We start from the raw sequence: 25,372 nt of genomic DNA on the forward strand, positions 1-25,372 counted from the left end.
CTCTCTCTCTCTCTCTCTCTCTCTCTCTCTCTCTCTCTCTCTCTCTCATGTGTATTTTTTTAATTCATCGTTCTTTTGTGTTCATTTCTTCACGCCCAAGACCTGAGAGCGAGTAGCTTATGGCATTTGTGGTAATATATTAGCATGTATCGCTTTATTCTTTCATTCATACGCACCAACCTATAAGTTACGACGGCACCAGAAAATTCTTTATATTATTTGCGTATAAGAATTGAGCAGCCGACGAAGAAGAAAAAATCGTTGCAAAACAATTACATTTATTGTTGGCTCGAAATGAATACAGCGCGAAAAAAAAAGAAGAAAGAAATCACTATTGATAGCAGAACAAAGGAGAATGTAATAAACACGGCGAAAAAAGAACAATGCAAAGAATGGTTTAAGCAATATGTAGATTAAATGCGTGTCCAATGCTTAGTGTATTGAGTTCGATTATAATAAATAGGAATTTGCTGGTCTTGTTTTTCTTATTCCCCCATTTTACCGATTCTCCGAAGAGAAATGAAACGAAACGAGCGAGAAAAAAAAAATCACAAAACTAAACGAATCATCAACACATACTCTTTTTTTTGTATTTCTCCTGGTGCGTTTTGCTTTGATATCGTCCATTCTAGGGGCTTCTGACCATTCGTAAATATTTGGAAACTACGTTTTATTAATTCAATGAATATTTAATGAATAAATATTGCATTCGCACGAATCTACGTTAAATTTGAAACATTTACTCATATTCATTCGTGAGGTTTTTCATTCAAATCTAATACAATCGTGTATGTGCAGTAGAACTTCCAAATGTGCAATAAAATCTAGTACTACATTGAGTAGAATAGAGTGTCAGAAATAAAAAATGACTGCAATGTTAAAACTTAGTTAATCGGTATACTTGCCGTCCGAATTTCTTCATTTATCTCAGAAATGGATGGTTTTTTCGCTTGAAAATCGCCCATGGGGTCGCCACCTCACATGAAATTTCCCGCCCGATCGATTGAGACTAGTCTGAATTTTCTCCGATTTCCCGATTTTCCACAGTAGCACTTTTCCTCTGAGTATATATTGAGGGAAGAAATTCGAATAAAAATGAATATTTTGGTTAGCCCTGCACGTTATCGTTTTGATTGAAATTTGTAAAAATATTCATAACATTTACAGCATTTGTAATAACATTCAGAACATATGCAATATTAGTGTAAAATTCCGAAATTTGAGTGAACATTTAGATATTCATTCGAGTGAATTTTTTGTCATTTTCCCCTAGCGTCCATTGTGTTGAACCGAATGGACGCAAACACTTGTGCCAAATCCCATTTCAACCTTTCGGGCCACGTGATTTATTAAAACGCAATACAATGTCGGGTTGACGCCGATGCTCTGCGATGTGAGTGTATTTCTCAATTTTCGGGCTGTTTGGGGAAATGTTTGCATCAAACATCTCCGTTGTTTGCCACAATGCGAGCGAGTGTGAATATTCGGTAAATTTATGTGCAAGCACTTAAATTAGCGGCACATTTCAAACGAAACAGTCAAACATATATCTCGATTCATGAACACAAAAGGCACCGAAACCGAATTGAACAACAAATTATTGATTTTAATTTAAAACACATTTTTGGCCAGAAACAATTCTGAGGTCTTTCTTAGAAGAGCGTGCTGTTTGCCAAATTATATGGAAATGAATTTCAGTACCATTTGAAGCTTTTACAATTTTTGTAACTTGGATATGTTTGCGATTTGCCCGAATCTGTGTTGGAAATGCTCGCTCTGACAGATGTAATTCGATTGGCAAATGATTTGCAATGGAATTAGCCGCGTGGTAGTAATTGGAAAAAACTACCGAGCAAATTTCCAAAGATCATCCATGGTTTAATGTGTATGATGGATCATACAAAAATGTTAGATGATGAAATTTTCAAAATGCTCAACTTTTTGACCTTTTTTTTTAATTCGCCAGTTACCGTGTGAATTTGTTGTTGAAAAGATGCTTCCCTTATGTACGAAATAGTACAGTTTTTTCCTCTTTCTCTCTCTCTCTCTCTCTCTCTCTCTCTCTCTCTGTCTGCCTCTCGTCGATTCCGTTGAGCAAACTGAAACGCATCCAAACGATATAACCGATTCAATTACACTTCCGTCTCCATTCCGACTCATCAATCCATCAATCACCACTTTATTACACGCAGCTTTTGATGTATGAAGCCTGTAAGTCTCTTCGTACTTCATGCGAAGCAAGAAATAACAGCAACAACAACAACAACAACAAAAAACGAAGGAAAATCTGAGCAAAATCGAAGCGCAAAAAGCGCAGCAAAGAATAAAAGGCAATAAGCGAGTGATGAGAGAACTCTTATTTGCTTCTCTCTCGAATGCGTGAGCGCGCGCGCGACCGCAAATCAAGAAATCATCCACGGCCACGATGAAAATGAACGATGTGAAAACTGAAAATTGTGTAATTTGAATTGATGTGTTTATAATAACCAGAAATAATATAGTTTTAAATACGGTATTAAGCGAAAATGAAATACATTGGGTCTTTTTGGTGTGCGGGATTTCTGATTGGGATTTCGAATAAAAATCGAAATTGTGGTTCAAAGAAGAACAAGCATAAAGAAGTTGGTGAAAAAAAAAAAAAAGAGAAAGAAATGAATCGGTCATTGCTTTCGAGTGTAAGGTCGTATATTACTGGTTCTTATTTTCTTCGGCTTGTAATAATACTATGGCTGCAATGAACTGAATTTAATTTATTACACTTACACACGCGTACGCAAAAAAATAAGGTGCAGAAGTGTTCAAGTGGATTTGAAGTGGTCCAATTTCGGGCTGGTGAATAATCATAATAATTCGTTGGCTCAAAATTTATTTTGGCAGTAAATAACGTTTGATGGGCTAATCTTCATCGAATTACCGACAAACGCTTATACAAATTCATAGTGATGCTCATTTTAAACTCCAACTTTCTTCCTCATCTCTCGTTGAGACAGACCTTGAATTATTACGGCTAGCTCGATTTTCTTTTCTTCGCATTCAACAGAAATATTTCTTTGCCGTTGCGCATAATCACGCGTCCACTTCCACTGTAAATTTATTGAGAGTGATAGAGGAAGAAAGAGGGGAATTTATTGAAACGAAACTATATTTGAAATCGGTTGAAAATTGTGTAGAAACAACAATTGTAATATATAAATTATCGCCCGCCGCTACTTCTTATCAGCATATCGCAAATGAGGCAAATTACTACGTATGTAACACCAACAGTGCTCTGTGTCTCGATATTAGGAAAATAATGCAGTCTCGAAGCAGACGAGCTATACATGTTCAGTTGTAATGCTAATAACACTATCCGTCAGTCGTGGTGCCACATATACACCCATTCGCAAATTACACTGCATTTGATGATAAATGAATCGTAACACAAGCGATTCTGGTCTCTTTTTTTTTCCTTCGAATAAAATATTTCGAGTTCGTTCCGGATGTGATATATCCGCTATTTCATTCAATGCGTCTTACCTCTCTCTCTCTCTCTCTCTCTCTCTCTCTCTCTCTCTCTCTCACTTGCTCTCCCGGTCGTCTCATCTTCTTCCCAGTTCAAAATTCGAATTTATTCTCGAATTATTATGATATTATGAATATATGGAAGAATAATGGAACGAAAGAAAAATAAAACTGAAATTTGTGTGATAAGATTTGCGTAGGAAGGCGCGAGCAAAACCTTATTCTCTCGGTTCATTCATTTTGCCCGTCGCTCGAATACAAACATTTCACGTTCGCCTCTATATGTGTATTTAAAATTGAAAGGCTTTTATTTGCGCTTAACGCATAAAAAATCCCAAATGCAGCCTCAAGCTTTTATCATTTGCCGTTAATTCCACGAACAGCGCAGCGCGCTCGCGCACAACAAATTAGACAGAGCGAAGCATGCACGATATGTACTTGCTCTGTTCGAGTAAAGTTCCATTTTATTTCAAGCGTCCACATTTATATTCGTAATCACAGCAAAAGGAAATCTATGGACTGCGAGAGTGAAGAGAAAGAGAGAGAGAGAGAAAAAAGGGTTCCGCAGCGTACGGGAATTTAGTCAGCTTACATCATTTCCTTCACTGCTAATGAAGAAAAAAAAAAGAATACCAGTAAAACTTTTAATTATGTCTAGAAGCGATTCCAGATCTATTTACTTTACGTGCGCATTTATTTTATTTTTTTCGTCATCGTCGTCGTCATGCATTTTTGTCCTCTTTCAGGACACAAACACTGAAATATACCAATATTAAAGGCAATCATGATATTCACAAACCAACGCGAATGAATCATTTTCTGTTTTTTTGTTTTTATTCTCGTTCTCTTTCTTTTTTGTGAGGCCCGTCGCTCGTTCGACTCCTCGATAAAAATCAAAATGATTTGTTTAACCCACCCACTCGGCACCGAAAGGGCTCAGAATAATGAGATTCAACGCAAACAAAATGTAAAGCAGCGAACACTCCCAGTTACGAGTATGAATTTCAAGAGCATGACCCAAAGTTGCAAACAGACATACACACACGCACACATATTTTTGTGTCGGAATTGAATGCGTTCGATTCAAAACACTTGATCCTTTCGAGAACAGAATATCCTTTGGTCATTTAGTTAATTCACATCAACATTTTCGTTTCGTCCTTCTCTTCATTATCGCCCGACATTCCTTCAATTCATTTAATTTAAGTCACATTTTACGATAATTTGGCTTTTGTGTTTAGTTAACGTCACGTTTTTTAGTTGTTATTTTAGATTTTTAAGAAATTTGGCGCTGATCATTTGCCAATTTCATTGTTCGCACAATTCCCGTAGACATTGGTTTTGGACTTTATTTCAACAAAATTGATGCTTATTGTTTCTTTTCTTTTCTTTATTAATTTTCCAGTTTGATTCTCCATTCGAATGATAATTGTGAGGAATAAATAGAGGAGTAAGTGTGCGCATAATTTAAAATGTGAAGCAATGCAAACACGCGCCAAAAAATGCTTGTCTTTCGATAGACAAAACGCGCGATCGACAACAACAACAACGACGACGACAACGACAACAACGTCAAAATTAACAAAATAAGTGACACACAACGAAGCCATCCAGCAAAATTTCGGTATACAATGTGCTGATTCAAGACTTGAACGTTGAAAAACTGTATGCAATTTGGCAAGATGAATTTTTCGCTTAAAGTTATGAAAAATCGAAAATAGTCCGCTTTTTCCATAGATTATGATGAACTTTAGTTTTCTCGGTTAAAGCGCATTTTGTTCGGTTTTTGTCGTTTTTCTTTGTTGTTCATTTTGAGTTTTTAGATACATTAAAAGTGAAAATGACAAACAAAAGTTTCGTTGTGTGAAAGGTGAATCATTTTTTTTGTAAATGACGGGAAATGATAATACATTTCAATCAAATGACAAAAGTAATCACTGAAAAATACCCGCAATTAAATACATTGAACGTGTAATCAAATAAGCAACGAGCAAAACATCGAATCGAACGAATCAAAAACAAAACAGAAAGAAATTTTTTTTTTTTCAACCTGTGCGAAAGCGACGACGGAGAAGAAGACGAATTTCTGTTCGACGAAATCGAAACTGCCCGTTGTTTTGTTTTATTTCCTTTTTTTTTTCTCTACGATTATAATAGTAAAATCGCGTGTGTGTGTACAATATGAATTCCTATGAATATGATACAACAATGGAGTGTCGTGACAATGGAGTGCTATGCGGTGTGGTTCGCAGCGGAGGCATCGGACGAGGTTAATATAATCACAAATTCTCTCTATAACTCTAGTTTAGTTACTATGTTTATTATCGCACGTTTAATTAGATTAGAATAAAAAAAAAATGTATAAATTGTATGCAATCAGATCAGTGTTTAGCGAGCCCACACCACCGACCAACCATAAAAAACAACACGAGTTTGACGATAAGATGGGGTTGTTTGGGCTGTCTATCTATTGAATGTGCCGTCATTCGGCTACTCAGCGCATTTTCAATTGGGCGTGCAATTGATGTCGGTGATTGTGTATGAGTGTGCTGAAGGCAATCGCACGTACATTTCACGCAATGTGTCATTCAGATCCAAGGGATCGATGTCAGTTAGCCGGTGATTTTGTGTGTGTGTGTGTGTTTTTTTTTTTTTTTTTTACACCGCATTTGGCCCAAATTGTCACTTGCACGCAATCATTGTGGCGCGTTCAGGTTGAGGCGCGTCCGGTGGAGATTGGCTGTGATTGTACACTCGTTTGCTTATATTGATAATATCAATTTATTATCGACATAAAATTGTGAACAAGACAGTACAAGTGCCGTGAATTTCGTTACTTGAATCAAGCTCACAATGCAAACCATCAAATCCGCATTTGGGTTAGATGGTGAATGGTTTTGTGCACTGCGGCCAACACAAGTCACATCGAGTAATTCGACAAATTTCCCGCTAAATTGCTATAAAAACGTCAATGATGATATTAATTTATCTTTAATCGTTATTTATTATACTTTTAATCTTTGTCTCACTCTCTGACTCCACACGCGAGCTTGTATGTGTGTACGCTGTACGGTCTCTTTACTTTGTCGTCTTCTGATAATTAGTTTTGGTGAATTGCGGTTGTACGGAAATTTATTTGAATTATCGTTTATTCGATTTAGAAAATGTTTTTCGGTCGTGTTCTTTTTTTTCTTCTTGCTTTCGTATTACGCGACTCAATCTTTTCCACATACATTCACTCCACTCAGAGATACACACAAGAGACGAAGAAATTGGCTCACATTTCTGTCATAGGTTAGTGATGCGTGTTATATATTCAGTGCGAAATTCGCATGAGAAGAAGTATTACTAAATATATTAAATTAAGGGGTTTCGCGACATGCGACATTTCATGTACACAATGTCACGAGCAATTCGCTTCATCAGCGAAGCGAGCAGAAGAAAAAAAAAAAAACAACGAAGAACAAGAAAGCGAAGCAGAAGACTTTGTTTGTGTGTGGGACATTGAGCGAAGCTCGTTCAAGTCGACGGGCGCACACAGCAAACATTTATACATAATGCAATTAAATCGAATTATATAGTCACATATAGACCATAGACCACACATACTCCAGTGGATAATAATGTGGCATATAATCATTCGTTCGACTCACCGAGACGACGACAACGACAACTGCAAGAAACAGAACAGAACAGAACAGAATGGAATAGAAACGAATTGGATTGGAACACAACTTTGAAGTCTGAAATTGAAGTGCGGAGAGAGAGAGAGAGAGAGAGAGAGAGAGAGAGAGAGAGAGAGAGAGAGATAGCGAGAGAAAACTGAGAAGACACGTGAATCACCTCAAAGCAACGAATCACCACCAAATAATATGTCACTGCTGCTTGTGCTTGTTGAAGACAGGATGTAAATGCTTGGATATCCCAAAGAATATATCATTTTTTCATTGAACGTCTGTGCGTCATGAAAAATCAAAACCAGGGGAAAGAACGGATTTCCATGCGTGCTTACTAAGTAACTGATTAAACGCACATAAATCGCAATACGGGAATTTCGATGCCCAGCCCTCGATGATATGTTCGTTTAGGTGTCTTTCACATTATTCATACACAAACACACTTCATGTGTGTACTACACAAGCGGTACACCGAACTTCTTTTCTCACCATGCATATTTAAACGATATGGTCTCTGTGTCTTGATGCGACTGCCCTCTGTTGCTTCAATGAATCTCTCTGTGTCTCTGGCTCTCTGCGTAATTTATGTATATTTAATTAGGAACCTTTTATGGATAGTTAAGTTAATCTAATTTCACATGTTATTGGCTTTTATATTTACTTCCATTAAATATCCAGTATCTTATGTTTCTGCACTGTTGTCGGTGTGTGCGTTTGCCATGTTTCTCTGTGTCTCCTGTAGCTCTTTATTGCGGCACTCTCACTCTGATGGGTTATGTGCTAGCTTTGCTATAAATATAGATTTATATGGGATATACGCTTTTCACATCCTTTTATCCAATATCGGCTTTTGTCTTTTGACGTCCACTTCGGCCTGGCCTGGCCACATAACGATGAGAAATGAGTAGCAGCGCAAAAGGAAAACAATTTTTGATTGAATTTTACATTAAATACTTTCGGTTAGCTAAGACATCTTCGTCAGTTACGCTTGTCCTTTTTCATCCACAACTAGCACGTGTGAATACAGGAAGCGGACAAAATAAAAAACAAAGCAGAAAAAAAAAGCAATTTTCGTGAATTAATAATTGCAGTATGTTGGTCAAGTGTTGCCTTGAGTGCGCATGCTTTTGTTTGTCTTGTTCCTTTCTCACACCCGGGATTAACGAGTAAAACTCAACATTTCTACTTGACTACGTTTTTGTATACCGACAATTTATCTTTTTTTTTCCTCGTGTAAAACAACTCGGCGAATAATTGTTGTCATCATATTCAGTTAGTCGATTGCCATGGCAATTTTTTTTTTTTTTTGATTTTTCAATGTGCGTCATAAACAATCCATACAATTTTGGCGAAACAAAAATGTACACGATGAAAAAAAAAAAATGGCAAATGAAATTCGAAACGGATAAGACCTTTCCTCTTTCTATCCATGTTATACCGTACCGAGAAGGTAACATTTCGATGGGCATCTTCGAACCAATTAGCAAAATACGGCTTCCGAATTTTGCCCCGGCCAGACGGTATCAGCCCAAACAATTGATCCCAAACAACTACATCGGATGATTGAAAATGGATTTTTGTGAGAATCGAATACACTCGCACAATGAACGCCCATATGCAACTTAATCCCTCCGATCGAACCAAAACAAATAGAACCGATAACATCGATTCATCTTCAACATACTCGAAGCACATCGATGGAAAATGAGAGTTGAAAGCGAAACAATTGAGAGAAGGAAGAGGAGAGAGAGAGAGAGAGAAAGAGTATCACATATATACGCGCATATAAAACCGTTTTTGCTCGGTATTTTTTTTCTCTCTTCATTCTAAATAATTAATGTCATGCCGCCGCCTCTCTATTCAACCATCGGCCATTTACGAAACTTAATCAATTCCAGCGCTTGATTTTTGTCGTATGGCAAAACGACGACGACGACGCTGATGAACGTAAGAGACAAATGTGTATTATTCTAATTTCCATGCCCCTCGTTTCGAGGTATGTAAAAGAGCTGTAAAATACCAAAAAAAAAAAAAACAAAATCCATAGCACACACAAAACCAACAGACACACGATTGAACGCTTTAAAAAGCAACGATATATTGAGGAAGCTACACGTATAACGAGAAGAGAGTGAACACACGAAAAACTCTTATTTGATATTCACACCAACGACCATATTTAAACGTAAATTTATTTGCCGTATTATTATTTTTCCAAAGAGTGTGAGAAGAGCGAGAGAGAGAAAAGTCGAAATAAAATTTCAATCGAAAATTTATGTTTGTGGCATTTTGTTGGAGTGCTCGATCTGTCTCTCGTTCATCGCGCGCGTATAGATGCTTGGTTTTTGTGTTTGGTTTTGTGCATTCAGTTTCAGTCGCTTTGCTCTCTCTCTCTCTCTCTCTCGCTCTCCGTCTCATCTTCCCTGATTATATCGATCGTTGCCGTCGTCGTCGTCATCGTCGTGTGTTGTTTTTTTCTCGTTCAACTTTTAATGTGCCGTTTGGATCAATTGCTGTGGCTTTGCTGTGCATGGAATTGGAGAAATTCGGTTAGATTTTATTTCAATGTTGATTTTAAAGCTTCGTACAAAACACCAAACAGCAAAACTGACGGATTTGGTTCGAAAGTGAACAAAACACATTACTTATGCCAGCTTAGTGCATCGCTCTCAAGACAATATTTCACCGAGACGGCAAAGACACATCGGAGTGTTCCGTGTGCGTGTGTTTGTTTGCGCTTGTGCGTGCGATAGAGCAAGAGACAGACAGAGAACGAGAGATCGATAACCCAAAATGAAATTATTTTCAATGACTGTTTTTGTAGTGTATGTGCTTGTGCACATTGCATTTGGATTTAAAATGATTCGCATTTTCATTTGTCGCCGAAAAATTTCGCCTGTCAAGAAATGAAGATAGACCGACCGGGCGAGCGAGCGAGTGCGAGCACAAAACAAATAAAGTCGATTTCGAATTCATTTAAACTTATTTTAAAGCTCGAACATTTTTGAATGCACATCGACCGAAGTTTTCATGTGTTTGTGTCTGTGCGTTCGATTCTTGAATTTTTGGGCGAATGAACAAGAAGAAAAATAACGACAGTTGAATCAAGGAAGAAGAAGAGCCGACTAAAAAAGAAAACGAAATATAAATGAAACGATATATAGGGGATACAGCGTGCGGTAGGTAGTGTGTTTGTGATTTTTTTCCCTTCTTTCTTGGGATCGGTTCATTTTTAAAACAAAAAAAAAAAAACAAAAAAGAAGAGACAACAACATAGCAAAATAAAACCTCGAGAATACACATGTATAGTCGAGGATACAATATGCGCGTGTGCGAGAGAGATTTGGATGTTATATCACTGGCTTGTTTCACGTATGAAAAAGACGAAAGATACACACACAATTTGGGTAGAGAGACACTTTATGATTCTCAATCGTGTTCTCGTTCGGGAAATGCACGCAATCTTTAACTGCAACCGAACAGAACAGAACAACGAAAGAGAAAAAAACAACAACAACCATGCGGACAAACAAACAAGTGATACGATGACAACAACGACGACGACGACGAATATATTCGGGGTGAGCTTAAGTCGAGAGCATTCGACTGTGACAACAAAGAAGAGTGTATTTAATGGCAAAAAGAAGATTCTTTGGCCATAAGCAAAATGCAAATATGCACCACACCGACACACACACACACAACACACATTCCATAGGACAGGCAGCTAGAGCGGTTGGACGAGCGCGCTATAGAGAGGCACATAGATCGAATTGAATGTGGAAAGAATATTCGGAATAGAAGAAGGAAAACGAAATGCAAACGGCAACGTGCATTTTCGTTGCACAGAGAAATCCTCCGTGCAATTTCAGTGATGCTACAAAATATACACTGTGCACATGACATACATTAAATTTTCCCCACCAATCATTCACGCTTTGTGCAGTAATTTTTTTTTGTTTGTTTCTCTCTCTTTTCTTGTTCCGAAGAACAAAAAAATGATTCGCGAGATGCATTTCAATGACAACAACGGGCGACACACATACACATGCACGATTCGAATGACTGTGCTTGCATAAATGCTTGTTTTCAAGCATTTTTCTAGCCACTTTCGAGATGGTTCTACTTCTTCAATTTCAGTTGTTTTTTTTTTTCACCCATCCAATTGTTTCCACCGTTCTGCTTGCCAAAGTACTCGCTGATGGAAGACTCTTAAAACTCACTGAGATTTTGCGCTAGCAAACAGAGAACTGTTCGCAAGATGACGAATGATATTTTGAATTTACAACTAAAAAAATGGGGCTGCTTGAATTATTTTTGATAAACCTTATACAATTCTGCACGAAGAGTTTCCGCACGCAAAGCGAACACAATATTAAAAGCAACAACGTGCGAAAATGCAAGAAGTTATTCTATTGTCCTATTTTTCGCGAAAGTAATTGATCTTGTTGTAATTGATACTTGGATCGTGTTTTTTTTTGTCGTCAACGCACGCATCGTAGAGCGAATAAACCAAAATTTATATTGCAACGATTTAACTTCAAAATTTTCTACCATTTCACTTTTGATGGCACACACTTTTATTACTGACGATGATTGAAATAGAAATGGATGACTGCGTTTAAAGGAGTCTTCTGTAGCGTGCCGATGTAGTTGCATTCGAATAATTGGAAATGCATCGAGAACCTCAACGCCAGGAGAATGCGTTTAGGTGTGAGAAAATGATAGCGTGTTGTATTTCAATCGGTAGAATATCAAGTCACACATCATGGCAGCTGCCGAAATTATCACCTTTTACTCATTCAAAAGAACCGCAAATGTGAGCATTTGTCGGTGTAGTGAGAATGTGGACTTGCATACGTCTGGTATGGCATTTTCAGAAAAACCAACTAAACATAAGCTTCACATAAAACCATCAACACTTCATCTCAATATAACCATCGAAATGAAAAAAAAAAAACAGATTACATGCATGCAAAAGCACACATACACACACACACACACACCAAATCAATAACATTTAAATGAACGATCATTGGGGAAACCAATTTTCATGGCAATAAAGTGATTTTCAAGTAAGTAATATTTCACATACATCTCATCGCATACTACGTATATATATAAATTTCACCATTCACTCCGATGAGCACTCTTATTTTAATTACCCTTATGAGATATGCAATCGATATGTTCAAATTGGAATTGTTGAAATTTCCCAAATGCATATTTGAATGTGATTTCGACTGTGGGTGCTCATAATTTAATTTGCCCATTGAAAATAAAACGAAATGTATGAGTTGCTCAATGCTCAACTTATCAATCGGCAAATAGGAAAAAAAAACACATTTATCTTCCTTGACGACGCCGACAAAAAAAAAAACAGCTACGAATAAAAAAAGAGACACACACAAACCGGCTGAAACTTAAACAAACATTAGATTGGTGCTTCCGTATGCTGATTTTTGGGTCCATGTGTTTGTAATATATATCACATCTGCGATGTGAAAATGTTCGGCATACGAAAAAAAGACATATGCAACGAGCACGTATCACAAATAAACACAGAGAAAAAGCGTCGAACGAATTATGAAAATCACTATAAATCACAAGCATTGCAAGTAAGAGAATACGAAGCCAAGATGCAACTTTCAGACAGTCATTTCGGAGTAATATTTAATTGAAACAAAATCGTCTCAAATGACACACAGTTGAGAGATGTGCAATATTTTGTTTGGACACCAAAAATGGATTCCATATGTTTCAACGATAATGAATTTAACATTCCATCAACTTACGGTTTTTTCACTCTCTCTCGAAATATTTCGGATCATATTCGGGAGGGAATTTTTTTTCGGAATTCTGAAGTATTTCATTTGTGAATCGCATTATTCATTGATAATTGTCGGGAGATTCAGATTCAGATAGAGAGAGAGAGAGAGAGAGAGAGAGAGAGAAGGAGAAAGAGGAAGGAGGCAATGTGAATCAGCCTCATTCAGATGAGAGAATCATTCTGTGTGAATGTTTCATACGAATTCACATCGCATAAAACCGTCAGAATGATGCTTGTTTCCTTCGTAAAACCGAGAGCATAAAAAAGCGGAGCGAAATAAAAACAAAGTGTAACATAAACTAGCTAAATTGTACATCGGGAGAATAGTTGGTTAGTGCCAATATATGGGTATGTTTGCTAGCTTGTTTGGTGCGATAAATTTTTTCGGCTGATGTTGTCATCATCATCATTGTCGTCGTCGTTGTCGTCCTCTTCGTCATTGTTTCACGAAGACTACTCAACACACATGGAGCAGTCTCCGAAGCTTTGAGTGTGCATTTTGCTCGATCCAATTCGAATTCTGCCATTCGCTCTCTCTCTCTCTCTCTCTCTCTCTCTCTCTCTACGTTTTTATCGAGTCGGATGATGTCTTGGCTTTCATTTGCTTCGGAAAATGAGCTGTTTAAACAAACACACTTAAGCTGTATTGCCTGCACCCGATTGCAATGTTACTTGTCTCAATCTACTGGTCCCGTAGTACTGGGTATGTGAGCATTTGTGTGTTAGTATGTCCTGATCATTTTTCTCTTTGGCATTAAAGCACTCAGCAGTTTGCAGTTTGCTAAGCAGTTTAACGACAACGATAAAGGGCCGCGTTTAGTGTTTTGTAGTCGTCAATTACAAAAAAAATGCTTTATAAATGCGGTAAAACACTCACAAGTGTGGTGTGATCACGATGTTGTCTCAATTCATCGTGAAATTGCCGCGCAGAAGTGCGCGCGTTAGAACCGGCAATTGTCATAAATCTTGACAGCGCAAATAAACAGTGACACTCATAAACACTTAATCATTGAGCTAATTTCCAATTATAGTACATATATGATGGTACCGTGGAATGGAAGAGGAAAAAAAATCATCAAAATAGCAATGCAATTTCATATATTAAATGCGATGACATGTGGAGAAGATGCACCTCATGCAGAAAGGAAATCGCAATCGTTCACAGTACAGAGTACACACACACATACCAAGAGATTGTTCCATTTTTAATGCGCACCGTTGTTTTGAACTGTGCTGTATGCTACCGGAAAATACTCCTTCAACATGTGTTCCATGAACGAGAACATCCATCCATGCGATGATTCATATTTTATTGACATTCATTCATTCAGATTAGTTTTAACTCGTCACAAAACGTTTCCACTAAATATCTGGTCGGTCTGGCTGGGGATATAAATCATTAAATCTGTCGTTTTCACACCCACTTCTCTTTTGTCCGAAATACGAGAGCGCGCGCTCGCACTCACACACTTCCACGATAAAATATTTGCCACTATTTTCTTATTTCATCCGTATTTTGGCTTTGACACAAACTATTGTGTACATTGTACACATCGATAAATTGCGAATTACATTTTATGCTTTTATGGCAACCAATTCAATAACGAACGAGCGCCAAATTTGCTATTCACTTTCCGCCGCGCAACAGCACATAAAAGAGCACATCAAATGGGGGACAGAGCGAGCAAGAGAGTGAGTGCAACATCTTAACAATGTGATTTGTATTTTTCGTCGAAGCAATACATTTTTCGAAAACCCTTTTCACCCTTGATGTCTTCATAGCCTTCGTTTCAGTTCTTCCCGCACTCGATTCTTTGGAGATGCGAAATAAGAGACTTGAAGAGCCAAAAGTATGCACGACAGAGAAGAAATAATTCGCTCGTCTTGCCACTTTTTCTTTCATTTTCGTTTCCTCTCCTATCTTCGGTGCACTTCCATACACACAATACACTCAAATTGGTGGTGTGTATATTCAACATGATGATGACACTGAAGAAATAAGACCACAGAGAGTCGCTTCGCTCCCCTCTGCGTTCTTAGGATTTTAGTTACTTATTCTATTTTATTGTTTCACAACAAACTATTTTTTTGCGCACTATGGATTAAAGGCATAGTACGAAGGATATATATTTACAACAAAGTAGGTACAGAAAATAGATTTTCTCAGTTATTTCAATAATGAATTACAAGATCTTGGTTTAATTTCTTTTTTTGAAAGACACTGCCTCTGGTTTAAATTGAATAAAAAATATGAGCATAAAATTCAAATTCACCATAATTCGTTTCAGTAGTAAAAAAGTATTAAAACAAAAAAAGAGCAGATTAGTAGCTCTACATTTCATGTAGTGCTAAAAACCGAAACCAGAGAGAATATACAACAAATATTTTTCGTTAAGATGTTGAAAACCACATCCGAGCGAGAGAGAGAGAGAGAGAGAGAGAGAGAAAGAGAGATAGAGTGAAAGGAGCTCCAAAGTACAAAAAGGAATATGTATGCGGAACGAAAAGAACGAAAACGATGAAAACGTTGCAAAAGATAAAGAAATACATTAGTCATAAAGAGATTTGTACATGTGAAACCGTATTTATTCGCTCTCTTTCTCTCTGGCAATGCAAGAAGACCCGTTTGCCGAGCATAAAAAGCAAAGAGATATTGCGGGCGGGCGGAAGAAGGTTATGAGAGCATTTCATTCTCGCTCACTTGGCAGTTTTCGCTGCTTCAAAGGACATTTTGCCGAAAAAAAAAAAATAAAAAAAAATAACCTTTCCCATAAAAACTGTTGACAATAATCGCACAAATTGTATTCGGGTTGCACAATTTAAACGCTTGTCTGTGACATCGTATGCACTGTCGTACACAAGAGAATAGGGAAGGAAAGAGTGAGTGTGTGTGAGAGAGAGAGAGAGAGAGGCAGCAGTCGGTTGTATGGAGCCGAGAGCATACAGAAAGCCAAGCGACATTTTTCATTTCGAAAAACACACTAAAATATACTATTTTCAGCACTTCAATGGCATGATACCCTTGTATCGTGTATATCGCATTTTTCTGACCATGCTGCATAAACATTAATTTTCGAATGTTATTTTACCGTTTGTCTGCAACTATTCGGCTATGAACATCAAAAAGCGCATGATAAATCCACTTTTGAGGCTGAATCGGCCTCAGGGTCTCCGGGCTTAAACTAAATTTTCATGCCTCTCTCCCTTGCACCACATATCGCTTTTGTGCACAAATTGGAAGTTGTGATCAATAAAATTACTCTTTAAATATACTTGGAAATATGATTATCGCAGCCATTCAGTGGAAGAAGAAAATGCGACGAGCTGCACTGTACAGTGCAATGACAATAAATTGTTAGTCTTTCAATTGCTACTACTGTTTCGATGGAATGAAAAGTAGAAAAAAGAAATCTATTACCAATTCCGTGAATGTGTGCGTTTGCTGCTGATGGACCAATCATTTCAATAGCATTTATAACAAATTTATCGTTTAATTAAATCTTATCAATTTTTTTTTCGCTCTCTGCGTTCATGTTCCATGTGCTGGGAATGAACAATTTTATTTCGCCAAATGCACGTTTTTATGTTAGAATATCGAAAGATATGCGCCAATTGCAGCTCCAATTTTTTTTGCACTCATCTCATGCATGCTTTTGTTGGTGCAATGCACACACCGAGTGGGAGAGAGAGAGACTCCAAAATGAAAATGAGTGCGATTGAAAAGGAAAAAAAAAAACAAAAGCATACGATATGTATCGATCTTCTTGTTGGATGAGCCAAACGCATCTCTACGTATCATCGCCACAAAGGGCTCGCACTGCAAACGGTTTTTCTATGATTTCATTTCGTGCAATTCCATTTCTGATTACGTCGTTGTTGCTCACGTATCGAGCGTTTATTTTTATGTGTGTACGCACGTTAATGCCATACTGATATCAGCCAATTGCTATCGATTTTCATGAATTTCGGCAAGCACAAATTCATCTCATCGTCATATCGGTATTCGGTTTCATCTCTGTAACCAATTGACCACCATTGATCGCTTCTTATTTCGATTTCAGCCGGGCAAAGCATAAGCTTGCATACACATACACACACCGAATGCCGATGACGTAAACTTTTTGGCAAAGTAACTTTTCGGCAAAGTAACTTTTCGTCATCACGCCAATTGAATTCATTCGATTTTTGGTGGAGGCGTCTCCTCCCCGGAAACTTTATGTGTTTGATTAAAACAAATTTGTATCCAGCGAAGAAAAAAAACCCATTTCCGATCATTTCGTTCGTTCAATCATCTGATTTAGCCAGCGTTTGTTCCTCCGTTCAGTTGGTGCGCTTTTATGTCTTTTCGTTTTATGTTTACGCACCTTTGAGTCGAAACAATACTTAAAATTGCATATGCGAGGCGAATGGTTGGTGTACGGGTGTGTGCGCTGTGAGACGTTTCGATTTCGCTGTTTTCTGTTCGGATCAGTGCCACGGTCGCACTTTACATGGACATTCAATTCGAATATTCCGGGTAGCTCTTTTGCCCGACTTTTATGGATATTTACTTTTTATAGACGGTGTGGTTAGAGAGAACGTTGTGCACACAATCAACATGGTCGAGAAGATTTTTTGTTCGATTTTCCTTTGTGTCTCCCTCTGTATTCGACTGTGTGTGAGTGTGTGTCGACCAATGTATTCAATTCTTGCAAAAATAATATTTTTTGGCATTCTTTGTTTCCGAAACGAATGATGTTCGATTGGCTTTTTGGCATTTCGACTGATTCGGGCTGAATGTAAACTGAAACTCCTCATGATTTGGGTTCGAGTTGATTTGACGCGGCGAGACCAATCAGCCTGCTGTCGTTGCATTTTTTTCCTCTATTATTATTGCCCGATATGAAGAGCCGAGCGATAACACACACACACACACACATACGCACACACGTAAAGTGCTAAAATCATGTCAATTCGCAGCGCTCCGTTTGGCTCACGGTCTTTGCGCTTTCTTCCACTCGATCGCTGTTCGCTTTATATTTATATCTCGTGCACGAATTGCGTTTAGTTTTTGTATTGGAGTGCTAGTGGATGGAGCGCTGGCGCGTGTATATGTGTGTATGTGTTCGCATTTTTTATGACTTGTACTTGGGAATTTCCCTTGGGAAATTTTGATTTCGGTGTTTTTGATTCGCCTCTCTTTCGTTCCTTTCTATCTCTTTCTTTGCGTGTTGAGCGCTCACGTTCATCGCTTTCTTTCTATAAGACTTCAAGTAAGCTTTTTTCTGTTGATACCGTGTTTTTTTTTGTTGTTGGCATTTTCCGAATGCGAGAGACGAGAGGGAAAAAAACGAAGCAAAAAATGAAAATATTTTATGTATGCATTGTAGCAGGGTAAAAATGCCCAATAGAGAGGTGCGAAACAAAACGGCTTTCAATTTGTTTTATTTAATTTGTGTGCGTGCGGTTTGGCTTAAAACTGTTTTTTGTGACGAAATATAAAATGGGAATGGACAGAAACTTGCCCGCTTCTTCATTGCAACATGAGGCTAGATTTTTTTTCTCTCTCTCTCTCTCTCAGTGCTCCTACGGTTCCGAAGCAGGGTATATTTTTCAGTTGAACCTATGTCAGCATATAAAAACAGACCAAAAAAACACATCCAACCATTTATGATGGTGCAATCCGATGCGGAAATGCAAACAGCCAGTCAAGAAGAAAGAAAAATCCAAAGTCAAATCCAGCGTATTTCCTTCGAACATTTCACTTTTAAATCAATAAAAAGCGAGCGGTTTCGTGTCTATCTCTAGTGTTTACCATTAGCTACCAACGCATTGATATCATTGGCAATGGCAACGAAAAGAAAACAGGACGCAGAAGATTATGCACAGGGATGGAGAGAGATAAAAAAGAACCAACCAACCAACATATCTATTCATAGTTATTTATGTGTTTTGCGAGAAATTTTCAAGGAGCATAAAAATTTCATCAACAAAACACCACACACACATATATATATCGTTTATTCCGCATAAGTTTGGCGATAGCGGGCATAAGAAGTGTTCACCACCACTATCGCCACCACAAAATCCATACTCTGTACAAATCCAAACGCATTTACATATGTTAAATGTTTCATGCTGTCCCCCCGCAAAGAAGGAGAAAAAAAATAAAAAATGAAACACAGAAAACTGAAAACAAGAACCGCAAAACGTATGGAAATTGAAATACTATCACATGGAATGAAACTCAAAGGAGCTCGAGAAAAAGAGAGAGACAGTGAAACGGAGAAAAAACCAAACAGATAGAAAGAGAAAAGTGTCGATGAACGGAAAGCGGAAGCAAAAAGATGGCGCATATTTTTGCCTTATCGCATCCATACCTTTTAACAAATCAATGAAATGAGTAGTTCGCACCCGAGTGCGCCTCATCGACACATCGACTTTTCTGCCATATCGAGGCAGCGGAAAAAGTGCCAACAACAACAACAACAACAACAAACAAATCAATTCAAATGAAACGAAACGAATGAGTTTTTGCGTGACAATTTTTCTTCTCTATCGTATCGCCTCGCAAAAGAAAAATGACAGCACCGATCTAATCATGTGTCGAACCATCACATGCATTTTGCCCTACATACCATATTCAACTTTGCCAACACCTTTCATCCGTTTTCCACGTATATGGCAAAATCCATATATATGCGAGAATTATCACTTCTTTTATATATATATTAATATCAAAAGTATTCTATGTTCTTCGGTTCAATGTGATTCGTTCAGTTGCTCATTCCTTTTCGGTTGGTGCCTTTTTTTGCCTGCTCGTTTCTTATTCTTGCGCTCGCCCTAAACACCGTTTATCTTTTGGAATGCGAGTGTTGCCTTTCTATCGTCGATAAAGTTCATTATTCATATCTCGTGACACATATTCGTTATTCGCCTGTTGTGTTCAATATATTTTTTGTGCCTTTTTTCTCGCTCTCTCTCTCTCTCACTCTCCCGACGTGTTCCCGTTGTTTTGTGTCTTCCACATCGATGTTAGCGTTTTGTTTTCACCGAAACCGAATTCAAATCCATTTGTGTATTGAAAGTGTCGTGTGTGCACACACAAGTTTTCGCTATAACATTTACGATTTCATTCACGATGATGGGCTGCGATACCAAATGCGACCCAGTGAGCGATTGAGCGCTAGAAATATATAATGTAATTATTGATAGGTCATTTTTCCTCGCCATATGTGCAATATCGTGCGCATGAAATTCCAACGTTGTCGTCGTCGTCATTGTCACAAGGAGCGTCGTCGTTCGCCACGTAAAAAGTCGACTTTACCTGCGAATAGCTTTTCGATTTTCATACCAATGATAAGAAAAAAAAAAAAAATAAACGGAAATTGACCCCAAAAAATAGCGCGTAAATTGTCGTTTTCTTTTTCACACCACTGTGTGTGTATGTGTGTCGGTGGCGTCACATTCGCACAGCAAGTGTTCAGCTTCAGATCGGGTCTTTATGATTTCCTTTTTTTCGCTACTTCTTCGGTGTGTCAGGTTTTGTTCTCTCATTCCTCGATCGAAAAAAATTCCGTAAACGTTGTTCACTTCACTGAATTCGAAATAAGGTGCGTCGTCCTTCCAAGCCCTTTTCTTCCCGTTCACCGGAATCTTTCATATCCATCGCGCCCCAATCGTGACGCGTGATAAGAAAGCGCAAAGAAAAATCAATAAAAACTATAAATGAAAATGACAGAGATAAAATACGGAAGTATATGAGATGTTCATATCTCAGTGTGTGTGTGGGTTTGTGTGTCGCAACACGGCAAAAATGCTTACAATCACATTACTTTCCAACCAATCCTAATATTTCATTCATTATGATAAATAAACGAATTGAAAACGACGAAAATCCCGGGCGTGCTCATATACATACGCTTACATATATGTACGGTACGGATTGTATATGTATTCACCGCAGATTCTCTATCAAATATAGCGCATTTTCAGCGGAACAACGGAAGCATTCATTCATGCAATTGAAGAGACGACTTCCTGGCAGCGCCAAAGCATAGAAAACCAGGATTTTGTGCTTTTTAATTAAATTGAAATCAGTTTTTATCTCTAGAGCTCGCTCTGTCTGAAAATCCCGCGAGAGACAGACAGAGAGCAAGAGAGAGAGCGTACAAGAGAATCGAGCGATAGCGATAGAATGAAAGAGATGGAGAAACTGAATGAGAAATTAAATACACATCACAGATGGATAGAACGGGTAGATCGAGTGAACACTGAACGAATCAAGAAAATATTCATCCAAGGAGTAAGCGTATAAGACAAGAGTCAGTGTTGTTTCATGTTCGTTTCGTTTCGTTCACTATAGCTGTCTTTATTTATTGACGGTGCTCTCTGTTTCAATGTGATTGGAAACGGTTCTCGCCTGGCTGCCGTAGCAAATTATATGATACTTTTGAATGAATCAATCCGTCGTCACCAAGAATTTAGCTACCTAACATCGTTCATAGAATCGATTGTTTTGCAGGTAGCTAGCTGCAGTTCGCCCGTTTTTTCTCTCTCTCTCTCTTGTTTCGATGGAAATTGACCTGGTTACGTTGTTAAACAAAATAAAAAAGAAGACACGTTGTTCCATTGCGAAAATGAGATTTGGGACACATATGCAGATAAATTTAATGTATTTGCTTTATTGGTTTCTGTCTGTTTACTATGCTCTCTCTCTCTCTGTGTGTGTGTCTCTGGCTCCTTCCTCTCTTGCCCTCACTCACTTGCTGTGTTCTCATGCGTAGTCATCGACAACACTGTAACGACGGCAACCACTTGGCTTTTTTGCCCATTCTTTTTATTTCACTTTGACTTTCCGAATGCTCAACATTTTTGCCATTCAATTGAAATAATTCAAAAGAAGGCGAAAAAAAAGAGTAAAGGATAATGGAATAGATCAAGCAAAAGAACGAATGAGAGAGCGGAAAAAATGTGAAGAACACATTGAATTAGATTCGACACAAAAGCAGCATAAGCGAAACAAATATTACAATTCATTCGTAGATAATCAGCAACTAAAAGATCTGTCGGCACAAAGTAAATATATCGAAGCAGTGTAGAACAAAGCCTTAAGTGAATCCAATGAAAACGAATGAAAGGAAGAAAAAGATGGGATGTTGTAGGCCAAAGTGGCACAGAAAATAGACGAAAAAAAAAAACAAATCATAAGAGAAATGATGTGCAAATCGACCGAAAATAAAGCCTGTGAGTGTATTAGAGAGGGAGATACAGTCCAGGCTCAAATCACACTTCAATCAGAAATGAATAGTTCGTAATATATTCATTTCAATGGGAGGCACTCACCAAGTCTTGATGTATGTGTTTATGTGTGTATGTGTGCCATCATTGACGATATATTGAGCTTCAATTGCATGATATCGCCTTTTATTTCATTCCAGTTTTTGCGCCATAAAAAGAACGAATGAAAGCCAAAAAAGAAAGGAGGAATCGCGTTGCAGACTTTGTGTCAAGCAACTAGAATTCACATTGTAAAATTATGTAAATTGAATTGAATTTTATTCAGCAATAACGTTTAAAATGCGCAGAAAAAGGATTTCTTTTCCCTTTTTTCCAAAGGACTCGGTGAAATGAACAAAACGAACCTTTTTTTTTTATTCCTCCAAACTCTCGCATTCGCACCACTTTTTCGTTGCTTTTCATCCGCTTCGGTACACTATATGCAACCATTGAAAGTGTACAGAGAGCGAGAGCGCAGCGGCCGCACTTTAGTTTCGAGCGAAAAATTCGTTTCAATCAATAAGAGGAAACTTCATTAAAACGTGATGGATTTTAGAATCCAAAAGTGAATTGATGCGAGATTTCATTTGTTTCTGTGTGTGCCCAAGTATGTGTACCTAGAGGCAGCCAAAAGAGGGTCACATTCATTCATGCAAATAGAGAAAATTGGTCATCACGATACACTTCGCTTTTGCCGAGTGATATTTTTTTAGAAAGAAAAAAGAAAAACCAACAACTGTTTAAAACTCATGAATAAAAATAATTGACCCCATTCGCGGATCGCTTGCGCTTGGCCCGTAATTATTCTTGTTTTTCATTTTATTTCATCTTGAAAGCATCTTCAATCGATACAAACGAAACAACGTTGCGTGCGTTTGTGCCAAGCCCATTTTCTTTTTGTTGATGGGAGTTGATTTTGTCATTTTATCAAACATTTAGACAACATTCCAATTATTCCGAGACTTGGGCGCGAATCAATAGAATATCAAAATCCATCTACTCCAAAAGAGTGTGTACGCGTGGATAAGAAAACCTGAAAGTACATTTGGTGTATTTTTATTTATTTCGGTAGTCCGCTACCACCATAGCTACTGTTGGTTTATTGTTTCATTTACGTATTCAGTACACGCGTGTTATTCAACAATGGCAACGAATACGCAAAACAGTTAGTGTTTAAGTTTCAAAAGCCCGGGAGTTTTGTTTCCATTGTTCTCGATTGTGAACTATTTGATTCGGTTGCCGTTTTGAGAACGGAAAATGAGCATAATTAAAATGGAAAAGGAAAACAAAAGTAGGGACATCAAAAAATAAACACACACAAACACCCATCAATTCAGTCTAGAAGCAAAAAATAAATCACTATTATCAACTGTTTCAATTGAAGAAAAAAAAAAAAACAATCGACAAATTAAGTCGTATCGCAACGTGTGCCGAACATGCTATCACAGTTTCCGATATTTCATTGCTATAAACATTTTGGGCATCAACCGCGCCACTCGTCGTCGACGAACAATCTTGATAGAGAGGTGCCAAGAATGTTTAAATTGAAATTTCGTCATTCATTATGAATTTAGGCTGCTTTTAAAAGCGGAAGTGTTTTTGTTGGTGTTTCTATTGCTGCTGCTGCTGCTGCTGCTTCTGTTCTGTTCACTATTCCCTAGGAAAAAAAAAACTCATGCGCGCAAACACACAATGTGCTCACGTCTCGCTCCACCGTGTCAATTATTCAAGGCATTATGTGCTGCAATTGTTTGTTTCATAGTTTCACCATTGAATACCAAGCACACAAGGCTTTTAATAGATTGATGATATGTGTGTATGTGATTCAGTCTTCATTCAAAACTCACAAAATACTTTGATTTCAATCAGTTTTCTGGTTATTTTGTGACTTGAGGAGGTTTTCAAGTGAAATTTCAAGCAACCCTTTTCATTGATACACCCATTCTTATTTCTGTTCTCCAAGACAAAAAAAAAACATAGCACGCAGCTACTTTACTATAATTATTACGAAAATAGAAGTAACGGAGAAACATTTGGAAAAGAGAAATGAAACCGAAACCCTCATTTCAAATAGTTTTGTTTGACTCAAAAAGTAATTGTCGTTAAAAATTCATCAAATAACTTTTGAGCCACACGAAGTTTTCGTTCATACCATATTTTCTGGCGCTATCATCGTGCTAGTAGATATCACCTGTGCAACTTAGAAGAATTCTCATCTATTTTTCTTCTTCTTTTTATTACTCAGAAATGTTTCGTAAACGCCTACACATCGAATGGAAAATGATTAAATTTTGAGAATGTCAATAGAACGCATAGAGGTGTGACCCCTATCGATTTGAATTACGGTGGAAAGTTTTTAATTAGACAAAATTACCCGTTTGAAAAGGGGTGCTTATTTTTTTTCAAGATGTCTTTGTTGCTTCGATGTCTTACCCCGTGTGAAAAATTTATGACTGACTAGCCAGCCGTCTAATTTCGGACTTTTTGGCTGACTATCAGTAACTAAAAGTGATTATCTCGAACAAAATATTCGACTGTAGTCAACTTTAGTTATAGTCATCTAGTAGCCAAAAAGTCCGAAATTAGACGGCTGGCTGAAAGAATAACTAAAAGTGATTATCTCGAACAAAATATTCGACTGTAGTCAACTTCAGTTATAGTAGCCAAAAAGTCCGAAATTAGACGGCTGGCTGAAAGAATAACTAAAAGTGATTATTTCTATACAACATTCTTGAATTCAATTAACTTAGCCAGTTTTAGTTATTTGCAGCTACATACAACTGAATGACTGTCAGTCACTTTATTTGCACACGAGACGTCTATCAAAGCCTGTACTAGACTCTATTCTATTTTCTTCTCTTTTATCGATTGATATTTCATTAGATTATAACATTTGAACGATATCCAAATAGTTTCTTTTGCGATGAAGAACACGGAATGTTGTTATCTCGGATGAATGTCATTGAATGAATTGAGGACGTGTGCAAATGTAATCAAAGCCATCAGGTCTAAGGCCATCATATGCAATTGATGCATTTGCCATACGAGGTGTCGATCGAGCACATTCCAATTATAACAATGCACCATATTTGTATTTTGAATAAAT

General features: G+C 37.6%; 1 protein-coding gene across 5 annotated transcripts in view; it reads left to right on the plus strand.

The window, feature by feature from the left end:
* The window catches only part of LOC129576284 (teneurin-m), a 405,617-nt gene that overhangs the window by 307,262 nt on the left and 72,983 nt on the right, over positions 1 to 25,372 (plus strand). For 3 of the 5 annotated variants that reach the window (XM_055461074.1, XM_055461078.1, XM_055461075.1), the window contains exon 3: positions 4,907 to 5,770. The exons of the other annotated variants lie outside the window; for them this stretch is intronic. In XM_055461074.1, the coding sequence (XP_055317049.1) occupies positions 5,683 to 5,770 (88 nt within the window). In that variant the 5' untranslated portion in view covers positions 4,907 to 5,682. The remainder of the gene's footprint in view (positions 1 to 4,906; positions 5,771 to 25,372) is intronic. 5 annotated transcript variants of the gene reach the window in all.

This window comes from Sitodiplosis mosellana, unplaced genomic scaffold (assembly GCF_009176505.1).
Source record: "Sitodiplosis mosellana isolate CC-2019 unplaced genomic scaffold, AAFC_SMos_1.0 Smas_scaffold_6181, whole genome shotgun sequence".
NCBI classification, from domain to species: domain Eukaryota; kingdom Metazoa; phylum Arthropoda; class Insecta; order Diptera; family Cecidomyiidae; genus Sitodiplosis; species Sitodiplosis mosellana.